Source organism: Echinops telfairi, unplaced genomic scaffold (assembly GCF_000313985.2).
Source record: "Echinops telfairi isolate 266 unplaced genomic scaffold, ASM31398v2 ScPeMD7_7420;HRSCAF=8458, whole genome shotgun sequence".
Classification (NCBI taxonomy): domain Eukaryota; kingdom Metazoa; phylum Chordata; class Mammalia; order Afrosoricida; family Tenrecidae; genus Echinops; species Echinops telfairi.
In genome coordinates this window covers 47,423,376-47,434,839 of record NW_022111320.1, presented here as the reverse complement: position 1 = coordinate 47,434,839, position 11,464 = coordinate 47,423,376, and the positions used below count along the sequence as shown (strand labels likewise).

The 11,464-nt window shown below is 50.6% G+C and overlaps 1 protein-coding gene across 1 annotated transcript in view; it reads right to left on the bottom strand.

The window, feature by feature from the left end:
* The window catches only part of LIMD1 (LIM domain containing 1), a 60,124-nt gene that overhangs the window by 20,384 nt on the left and 28,276 nt on the right, over window positions 1-11,464 (bottom strand). Inside the window, exon 2 of the mRNA XM_045297698.1 lies at window positions 9,004-9,105. Coding sequence (XP_045153633.1) covers window positions 9,004-9,105 — 102 coding nt within the window. The remainder of the gene's footprint in view (window positions 1-9,003; window positions 9,106-11,464) is intronic.

Sequence of the window (11,464 nt, the reverse complement as noted above, 5' to 3'; positions counted from 1 at the left end):
GGTTGGTACCGTATTGAATGCATAAGACAGGAGAGAGACCTGGTTGGTACCGTATTGAATGCATAAGACAGGAGAGAGACCTGGTTGGTACCGTACTGAATGCATAAGACAGGAGAGAGACCAGAGAGCTGGAAGCTCAAATGAAGGTAAAGAGGTGTAGTTAGGGAGGTCACCCAGCTCCATCAGTCCCTCCAGCGTGCTCCCTGCACATGTGCAACAGGGTGTCTGCAGGGAGCCAGGAGTCTGCTCCTGGTGATGGGGACCTGGTCAAGGGGTAGAACCACTGCTGTGCTGCCAAGAACAACACAGGCTTGGGGACCCTGGGTCTGAACTGACACCCCAGACCCCGAATTGCCCACCCTCACCCAGCTGTGCAGCCTCTCTGAGGCTCTGTATCAACATGTATAAGATGAGTGTGACTGGGAGGACCAAGTGAGGAGATGGCGCTCATGTTACGACCGGTATTAGGGGCACAGAACTGCAGATGTGAACCACGGGGCGGATAAAACTGAACGGAGAAAAGAGAGGGAGGGGTGACAACAAGGAAGGTGATGGGGCCCCAGCGGCTCCAGTTCATACTGGTGTGTTCTTTCCAAACACAGCGTGTTTACACGCAGTCTCTGTGATCAGTGGGGGTCTACAGAGAAACTCTCTCGGTCAAAGAAGCCTGTCTTGTGGGTGTGCTTTCTAATAGAGGTCCAAACAGAACAGAAGCTTCTAAGGAGATGTGCTTGGCCATTAAATGCAAGGCAGAATCTAACTTGTGAGGAAGACGTAAGAAAAATTCGAAAAATCACATTGGTGGAGGAAAAGGCCAGAAGAGTTGTACTGGGGAAGTCCCCCTCCCACCCCAAAACACACACACACCCCATAAAATCTCTAATGCATTAGAATTTCTTATGAAAGTAAAGCTTACATAAAATTCTGATGGCATGCAAATGATCTTATCCTTATCTCTAATGATTTTTCTCATTTTTTTAATCTTAAATTTTTGTCCACAATAAAATCGTTAATGAACATTAATTTTACAAGATTCCATTTCCTCCCTTGGAACTTTATGTTAGAGCAGGGGTCCTCAAGCTTTTTAAACAGGGGGCCAGTTCACTGTCCCTCAGACCCATTGGAGGGCCAGACTATAGTTTAAAAAAAACTATGAACAAATTCCTATGCACACTGCACATATCTTATTTTAAAGTAAAAGAACAAATGAGGCAAAAACACCCGGTGGGCCGGATAAATGTCCTCGGCGGGCCGCATGTGGCCCATGGGCCATAGTTTGAGAACCCCTGTGATTGCCGAGAATCTACACAACGGAACACTGACTTTTAGAATCAGCTGAGAGTGATCCAAAGTTTTCTTGAGTCAATACAATTTCAATTGTAATTCCATTAAATACAATAAAAAATAAATAAACGAAGACAAAAGTAACCACATAGCTCTAGAAAAATACTTGCAGCCACTCACAAATGTATAGGTCTGATTTAGGTTCATGGAAAGCGTTCAACTTCAAAAACCGTAGAAGGGAAAATAACCCAACTGTCTCTGGGTGGACTGAAACCACTAACCGTTCAGTGAGCAGCGAGCCCGTTCACCACATGGACCACTAGGGACTCCCCCACAAACGTAGCCCCAGTCACGCCAAAGGCACGAAGATTCTAATGTTCTCCTAACGGCCAGGGGCCTCAAGGTTTCTTGGCTGGATCAATAGAAGCCTGCTCCTGGAAGCCCAGTCTAGTCCCCCTCCAGTTCACCTGTACAATGACCGCTGCAAACACCCACCAGAGACCCTCTGACATGCCAAGTCTCAGGGGCCCATCCCGCCAGACAGCCCCATCCCCAGCTCCCAGCGGTCTGGGCTGTTTCTTAATCCCGCTCTCGCCCACAGATTTCCTTTGATCTCTACCCACTCTACCACTCTTCCTTTCTCACATTCTTGGGCTACAGTTTTTTCCTGAGCTGGAGCTGACTCATTCAGCTCCTGGACAAATGCCAAATGGGCCGAGGCATTGGGAAGCCTCAAAAATACAGGAACCAGAGGCCTGAAGACAGAACAGACCCTTAATCCTTTTCTCCACAGAGGGTGCATCCCTGGTTGAAGTTCCACCACCTCGTTTCCAAGTCCCAGCCCCCTCGGTTGCACTCAGGATTGAGTGTGCTCAGGGACCCTGCCTCTCACATCGCACAGCGCTGGGGCGGTAGCTGAACCCAGACGCAGGAGAGCCCTTTCTGGAGAACATGTTCATTTTATCTAAGCAACTCTCACTGCCTTCGAATGGATGCCAAGTCACAGTGACGCGAGAGCACAGCGCAGATCTGCCCTGTGGGTTTCCGAGACTCTAACTGTGCACGGGGAGCAGAACGCCCCGTCTTTCTCCCTTGGAGCCTGGTGGTTTTGAACTGCAGACCTTGGGGTTAGCAGCCCAATGCATAATCACACGCCACCAGGGCTCCTACTCTCTAAGCAAAGGTCACCTCAATTGAACACAGTGGCTTAGAACAAGGGCTGTGGCTCCACACTGTCCTGCTCTCAAGCGCTGTTACCTAACAGCTCTGTAACCACACCGCCTGTAAAGTGAAGATCACCCTGAAACACTGGGTTTCTACAAGGATTTGTGAGCTACTGCAGGTATAGCGTAACTTGGCCCGCTCTCATGTGCTCATAGTAAACTCCAGAAAGCGTCCTTGGAACTTCATTGTGAAGAGGCAGACTGTCGTGAGTTAAGGGCTGGGATCTTTATGGAAGCAAACCTCATCTGTCTCTCTATGAGTGGCTGGTGGATTTGAACTACTGACCCTGCTCAACGTTTAATCCACTACCCAGGGATTCCAAAATAAGACCTCCCAAGTTCTGGATCAACTAATCTGAACCCCCAAGTTCAGAATCTGTGAGCATTTTCAAAGACTGGGCGGAAGAAGTCATTTATAAAGTGATGGAAAAAGTAAACATGATTTCAGAGGCAGTATAAGGAGCCCTGGTGGCGTACTGGTTATGCGTTGGCCTGCGATCCACAGGGTCCACAGTTTGAAACCACCAGCAGCTCCTCAGGATCAAGACAGGGCTTTCTACTCCTGTGAAGAGTTACAGTCTCGGCAACTCACGGGGGCAGGTCTACCCGTCCGTCATACAGGGTCGCTATGAGTCAGTGCTGACTCGATGGCGGTGAGTTTGGTTTTTGGTTTTAAAGGGTTGTTATGAGTCAGAATTGACCTGACAACAGTGACCTTGGGTTTGGACTTGGGAGGAAAAACAAAACAGCTGACAGGAAGCCTCCTGTATTTCAGATCCTAACTCACTGGGTCAAAAGCCCTATTTATTAAGCACCTCTGCTCTCCCGTGCTGGACTTAGAGCTGGTGACTTTATGGAGAAAATGAACACATTTATTTAGTGTTTTTGATGCAGGCTTCTCACTAACTCAGATAGACTTTCCCCTAGTTGTGAGACTTCACTGTAAAATCCACTCGGGGTCTTTAGCAGACTCGGGGCGTTCTGCTTCTGAAAGCGGAATGGGCGGTAACAGATATTCTTCACCTGTGTCTTATTTTCTTCTTTCTCCCCCTTAGATATGGTCAGCAGATCACAGGGTGCACTTCCATTCAGAAATATAAACGCTAGGTTAGGCACCTCGACCCACACGTCCCTGGAGTGGGCCGGTCCTCTTCTGAGCTAAGCCTGACACCGACTGAATGGTTTTGACTTAATTCCCACCTGCCTTTGATGGGGTAACGCCTAAGCCCAAGGCATGGGCTCTCCTCTCCAGTTTTTAGGGGGAGACCCGGGAGAAAGTTATATAACTGTGCTAGACGTCATCCATCATTTTTCAACTTGTACAACCAGGATGCACTGCATTGGGCAAAAGACCTCTTTAAAGGGTTAAGGAGCACCGATGTCCCTTTGTGGACTAAAGTGCACCTGATGCAAGCCACAGGTTGTCTGTGTTAGACAGGGTTCTCTAGAGAGATAAAACCAAATTGCTGATAATTTAATATATTTATTTATAAAGACAATTAGATATATAACACAAGAAATGAACTGCTAAATTATATATAAATAAATATATAATACAAGAAATGAACAGTTAAATTATGAAGTACAAATGGCTCAGTGCAACTCACCCCCGTGAGAGAGAGTTGTGAGACACTAGCAGTCCTTCAAGTCTAGTCTGCTGCCAGGTCTTCCTCTATATAGAGAGAGCTAGGCTCTCAGCACAGCAGCCAATCACAAGGCAGGTCACCAACTGTCAGCCAGGTCCCAGTTCATACATGTACAAGTGTCATTTCCAGGGTCCAGGAGACGCTGCGAGGGTACACGCCTGGCCTCCAGCCCCACCTGCGACTCCTACAGCTGCATCTAGAGAGGAGCGGCCGGCTCCCCAAACCAGACTGTGTGCCACGCCCACAGCAAAGTGCGATGTGGGCCGCCTGCCTTTTGACAGAGGGGTGTGGCTTGCCGGCAAGGGAGACCCGTGGAGAATGGTCCCCAGTCTACAAGGTAACACCAACAAGAATGCCCAAACCCAAGCCAGGCTGGCGGCTGGAGTCTCATTGATTCTGACTCGTGGTGACCCGTGTGGGCTCCACGGAGTTTTCAGTGGCTGATTTTGGGGGTAAGTATATCTCCAGGCCTTTCTTCTGAAGTGACTCTTGTGGACCCAAACCTGTCAGCCTTCTGGTCAGCAGCTGAGGGCGCTAGTCACCCCGGTCCCTAATAGGAGGGCAGAGTGTGCCACATTCAGGAGAAAAAGCTCCCGACTACTGAGGGGGCAGGGAGGGCTTCCTGGTAGAGGAGGTATCTGAACGAAGCCTTCAAGGGGGACAGAACTTAAATGTATGACGTGAACAGGGAGTCAGTCATGGGGAGATTCGAGAATCCATGTGGTCAGAGGCATGGGCTTGGAAGAAAGAAATGCTGTTTGACTGATATGGAAAGAGGACGTGATTGGATGGAGACCAGATCACGTGGCCTGCTTTAAAAGCTCGCGCGCGCGCATGCGCGCGCTCTCTCTCTCACTTCCATCGAGTGGATTCTGACCCACAGGACAGGGTAGAACTGCCCCTGTGGGTTTCCGAGACTGTAACTCTTTACAGGAGTAAACAGCCTCATCTTTCTCCTGAGGAGCAACAAGCGGATTTGAACTGCTGGCCTTGCAGCTAGCAGTCCAACCCACTGCACCAACAGGGTGCTTTAAAATGCCAGACTGCATCGAAGCCTGAACTAGCATGGTCTTCCTCAAGTGCCTGGCCTTGTTGCTACAATTTGAAGCAGCATCAACTCAACCCATTAAGGAATAAAGAGCTTCTCCTAAGCCACAGGTAGAACCAGCTGACTCCAGAGTCGGATCCATTCACTTCCTTTTCCTGGAAGACAGAATGAATGTGGAGGAGCAGCTGCAGAAAGCATGGGTGTTAAAAGATCATTTTTTACATAGGGCATAATCACAACCCTCGTAGGGCTGTAACACGAAACAGGTGTTAAAGATGGTTTGACTCCCCAGCGAATGAGGGGGCCAGGAGGGTGTTACAACAGGAAGAGTCAAACACAAGTAAGCCGTCAGGAACACAGACAGAAATTTGCTTGAGATGTAAAACCCCCCATAAGCCAAAGGGTGAGTGTGTGTGTGTGTATATATATGTATGTATGCATGCATGTATGTATGTATGTGTGTAAACACATTAAGTACATAATGTCTAACTGAGAGAGAGAGAAAAAAAAAGGTTACAGACTTGAAAACCCGCTAGATTCTGACCCCTGAGAGCTAACCACCGGTCTTTGAATGGCTCTAAAAAGAGGGAAAGAAAAACTGAAAAGACTTGGCTCCTTTTGTGACACACAGCTAGTGTCAAACAAACAAGAGGGACGTGAATCTGGTCAAAGGCCACAGAGGCGTAAGCCACTGCAGTTTGCCGGCTGGGGATGAGCCTCCCTTGCAGAGCCCTCTGATAACTCCGAGTATGGCAGGGCTCTGGCTAGGAGGCCCGAGGCCCCAGGCAGCACCTAGGGTCTCCATGGACGATGCACGGTCAACTTCACTGCACTCCAGAGGTTTTTACAACGCCCCCCACCACACCCCACCTGCCCACAGGGAACAAAGAACCATGTGCTGAGCTCTCGGGCGTGCGTCTTGCGGGAAAGCGGTGAGGCTGAGCATGAGAGGTTTACAACGTGGGCACAGAGCAGGTCATAAGGGCTCCGCAGGCTAAGAGCCATGCCGGTGCCCATGCCCATGCTCCGCTGGTCAAAGCTACTGGAAGCCAGCAGGCTGTGGGCCCAGGAGAGCCTCCGACTGTACCACCAACCAGCGGTGAGCTGTTGTTGACAGGTTTCATTGCCTGGCACCTCCGGCTCGCCGTGGCCCTGGGTAACAGAACAGAACTGCCCTAGAAAGCTGTAATCTTTGGGGGAGCAGAGAGCCAATCCCCCAAGGAGCTGTTGGATGGGTCCCAAGAGTGCTGTGACTCTTTAGTTGTGAGCGAGCCCCTGCCCTGCTCCGAGGGGCGGGTGTCCAAAATGAGAAGCCAGACACCAGGTCAGTGGTGCTTGGCCTGGCCACCCACAGCAGCCACCTAGGGAGCCTTGAAAACACCCACTACTCCACGCCCAGGGCATTCTGACTCCATGGCTCTGGGTGGGCCAGGGCACCAGGTTAAAATCTCCCCAGGTAATTCTAGGGAGCAGCCAGGCTGCAGAGCCCTGGGCCAGATCTTAAGTAAGAACTCCTTCACCACCACCTGCTGTGGCTTTGCTTTATCATTCTCTGAAGGGGCAGCTGCTAGCCTACAGGGTCACTGAGTTGGAATCTACTTGATGGCGGCAAACCTCATCAGGCAAGAGTCTTGGTGGCAGATCGGATGACACATCAGGCTGCTAGCCACAGGTCAGTAGTTCGAAACCATCTGGGGAGAAAGATGAGACTTTCTACTGCTGCAAAGAGTTACAGCCTCAGAAATCCACAGGGGCAGTTCTACCGTGTCAGTGAGTGAATGAACAAGGAAGCCTTGGAAGGGGACTCCTGGGGGCACTGCTACTGTGCTGTGCTGCTAACCAGAAAAGGTTGAAGGCTCAAAGCCACCAGCCTCTTTGTGGGAGGAAGATGAGGCTGTCTGCTCCAGCCAAGCCTTGGAAAACCTACAGCGCAGCTCTAGCCTGTCTTATCCAACTGGTCCCTGTGAGCCATGGCAAGAGTCCCCAGGTCTTACAATGGACTTTGCTAAAGGCTGTTGGCTCGAGCCCGCCCAGAGGAACCTCAGAAGGGTCTGATGATCACTTTCCAACGCGCAGCCACTGAAGACCCTCGAGAGCACCGTTCTCCTCAGGGTGGGGGGTGTCCAGCCTTGGCAGAGGATTTGAGAACATCAACACAACATTTTCCAAAAGTGTTTCCCAAACGGCGTCTTTTAACAGAGACCAGAAAACATCAGCCACCGATGGCCTGGTCAGCTTCAGCAAATGTCCTGTCGGGTGTTAGACTTGTCAGCAAGGCTGCTTCCAGTGATTCCGTGGGCAGCACAGGGCCGTCTCCTGGTTTGCCACCTTCCTCATATGCATGTGCCTGAGCCCGGGTGCACAAATCCCTGAGGAGCACACACAAGCACCTGTGCGCATCACACACACCAGCCTCCAGAACATAGGTTCGGGTAACCTTTGGGGGTCAACTGTACCTGGCTCATCACCCGTTGGCTGGCTGGTCCCCACAGTGGGGCAGACACATGCCAGAAGGGCATGGGATGTGCACCCCGGCAGCGAGCCGTCCACCAACCAGGTCTGAGAGCTCTGTGATGCATGACAAACTCAGACGTTTACGGATCACCAAGTACGTCACCTGCTGTCTGATGTGTGGGTGGGGGTAGGGGACGGGGCCAGGGGTGGTTGTTAATCCCCGTACGCCAACCGGAAAGAAGCCCTGTTCTACAGGAACCATCCACCCTGCAGGGTAGGGCCACAGGCCAGGTGTCCATGGGCACAGACGATCTTCAATAGGGACTGAACCGGTGTCCCCCTGAAGGAGGATTCTGGCTCGTGTGCTTGGGGATGCGCTCCCACGTGGAGGTGGGGGGGCTCTTCGTTGTGTTAACGAGGCAGTGTCAGTGTGGGTGTCTGAGGGAGCAGAGTAGGCAGAGGGCAGGCAAGCTCAGAGGGAGGCCCGATGGCTGCCAAGTGGAGCTCTCCAAGGAGCCCCTGGGGCGCCCGCAGAGGAGCTGACTTCCCCAGAACGGGAAGTAGAGCGAGGCTTGCCCTGCGCGCAGACGTCCAGCCTCTTCCTTGGGAGACAGAAGTTATTCTCCAGGCTGTCCCCCCATAATAGATACCAAACCTAAGGTGCTGTTTGCACAAACACATAGTCTCTGACTATACACTTGGAGGCCAACTGCTTAAAGGTTATCTGCCTGAAGGTTGTCAGCATCTAGGGCAATCAGGCCCTGATGCCTGTCCCACCCTAAGTAGAGCCCACTCCCTTCTGAGAAGGATAATGGATTGTTCCCCTGACAGAGACCAAAGACACCCAGGGTCAAGCCAACTCAGGGACCACCAAGGTCAGGCTGCCACCTTGACTGAGAGCCAGCCTTGTAGAGCCCATTGTTACGCGTATGCCTTCCTGTCCCGCTTATGCCTACTATACAACCCCTTCCTGTTAGGCCTGTGACTCCCCGTAATTAGGGGCCTGGCACGCCCCTAGAGTAGCCTTGGTTGGAAAGACATTCTCTTTCTCTCTCTCTGCACGGATCTGGCTCCTCCACGATGGTCTCAGAGGTGAGCACCCACGTGTTTTAGCTTGTCTGATGTCTCTTTAATTTAACCCTCAATTACACAAGTGCCCCTTGGACCCGTTCGATTGTGAAGGCTGGTACCCCACACTCTTCGAACAGTCACCTCTGTTCTTTAAAACCGCCCACGTGTGCTATTTCTATGATAGCAGCACTAGGATACTAAGACCCCCTCCCTTGGTCCTTATGTTCCCAGCCCCTACTCCATGCCACACACACGGTCCCACCACACACATACTTACTGCAGGCCGCACAGGTGAAGCACGCGTCGTGGTACAGGTTCCCCATGGCCTGGCAGGCCTGGCCGGCTCCAAACACCCCTTTGCTGCATTTCACACAGGCTCCTGTGGGGGCGAGAACACACGGGTGAGTCAGGAGGGAGGCCACGCAAACAGTCCCAAAAAAGCGAAGGGGGCCTACCTCTTCCGCCCCCCCCCGCAGACCTGCCCATCCTGCCCGGCCAATGTCCAGAGTGCCTTGGCTGGGTCCACTAGCCCCCTGTAGTAGTTACACCTGTCGTCAATTTGAGACTTAAGAGTGGAGGGGTGGAGTTTGGCCTACCAATCAGCTCACAGTGTGATAAATAGCGCCCTGGAGGCAGGACACAGGCTCCCTCCCTGCCAGACGTGCCTGTCGACAAGACACATGGAGCAACGCTAGTGCCCTGAGCTGGAGGAGCCACATGGAGACCCCTGCCAGTGCTGAGATGATTCCACCGCCACTGGATCCACAAGACTTCCCACCCACTGGCCTGTGACCTATCAGGGGCTATGATTTAAAATTGGCTCTACTCAATATCACCTACTCACAATTAGCATGGCGTGTGAGCGAATGATAAGCCCTTGTGGTTAAGAACCTCTGAGATTTGAGGGCGGGCCATTTGTTACTGCAGCATGACTTCATGTAAGCTGTCGGATGCGTCCCCGTTACCATGAAAGACAAGTGCCACGTCCGAGCACACAGCACGTTTTAGAGACACAGGGGTAGCCCGTTATAGCTTCGTGGTGACCCCAGGTCTGGTTGAGGGACAGCTTTGGTTCTGCTCAACAGCACCATCACTGAGAACACACTGGCTGAGAGAACCGCAGAGTAGCTCTCAGCGCTCCCACAGAGAAATCCCAGTGTCATCGCTGAACCTGATGGCAATAGGGCACTGTTTTTGGATAGTCACCTAATCTCACTCGCTGACATTCAGCGATCATATAGGACAGGGTAGAACTTCCCCCTGTGAGTTCCCAAGACTGTAACTTTTGTTTTTTAATCATTTGGGGGGGCGGGGGGGGCTCATACAAAGCTTATGACCATCCACCATTCAATTGTATTAAGCACACTTGTACATACGTTGCCATCAACTTTTCAAAAACATATTCTTTCCACCTGAGCGCCTGATATCAGCTACTCTTTTTCCCCTTCCTTCCCCCACCCTCATGAATCCTCGATCAATTATATATTATTGTTATTTCATGTCTTAGACTGTTGCCTCCCTTCACCCACATTTCTGTTATTCATCCCCTTGGGGGGGGGGTTATATATCCATCATTGCTATCAGTTTCCCCTTCCACTCTTCCCCCCCTCCCTTCCTATCCCCTCACGGAATCACTACTCCCATTACTGCTTCTGAGGGGTTTATCTATCCTGGATTCCGTGTGTCTAAAGCTCTTATCTGTACCAGTGTACATACATTGGTCTAGCAGGATTTGTGAGGTTGAAGTTGGGCCATGATAGTGGGGGCGGGGGGAAGGGAAGCATTTAAGAACTAAGAGGCATGTTGTGTGTTTTGTTAGTGCTACACTGCACCCTGGATGAGTCGTCCCTTCCGTGTGGCCCTTCTGTGAGGGAGTTTCCAACTGCAAAGCTATTTTTAAACAAGTGGATGATGATGTACAAATGAGAGTGGCATCTTGGATAAACAGCACCTGAAGGAGATTGTCTGCTATTCTTATTTACCAGACACAAAGAGAGAAAACGAGTTGAACGATACAAGGAGGGTTTGGTGAAATCTAAAGGAAGATATTCTCCTTTGTTGTGGTAATTATAAAGATAACAAAACGTGTACTGCTTCAAAAATCTTCATATGTACAATTCACGGGAGGCAGGCTTTGCTAGTGATGATAATAGAACAGAAAGCACCATAGGTGGTATAGAATGTCAGTCTCAGGGTATTTAAAATATGATTAGGAGCTTTCCATCTTTAATAGGTCAGGGGTTGAATTTTAGCAAGATTTGGAATACTTTAAGAAGAAGAGACACAGCGTGTGAATTAACTATACTATAGTTCCTCGCGGGAGAGAAATCTCTTTAATTATGCACCTCATTCACTGCCACTTTACTACTCAGTATTATTCAGCCCTCACCCTTGCTTATGTGCAGGAACTAATTTTAAGTATCTTGTGCAATTAACTGCCATTAATCTGCACACCTGTCTTAAAAGTGCTTACGATGCCAGGAGTTAGCAGTATCATTGTAATGCTGCCAGTAGAGCGGCAGACCCTGCCCCCCCCACCCCCTGCATGTCTTCAACTAGAATGTTCATGTGAGCATCAAAGACTTTCTTCTTTAATTACCAAGGAAATTGTGTGAAGGCCATGTCTGACTTCCTGTAGCCCCCAAGGCAGATTTCCACATGCAGAGATCAGACATGCTTCCACTCCACATTCCCTTCTTTGAACACCAACTCTTTCTGCCACCGCACTACTTCTGTTA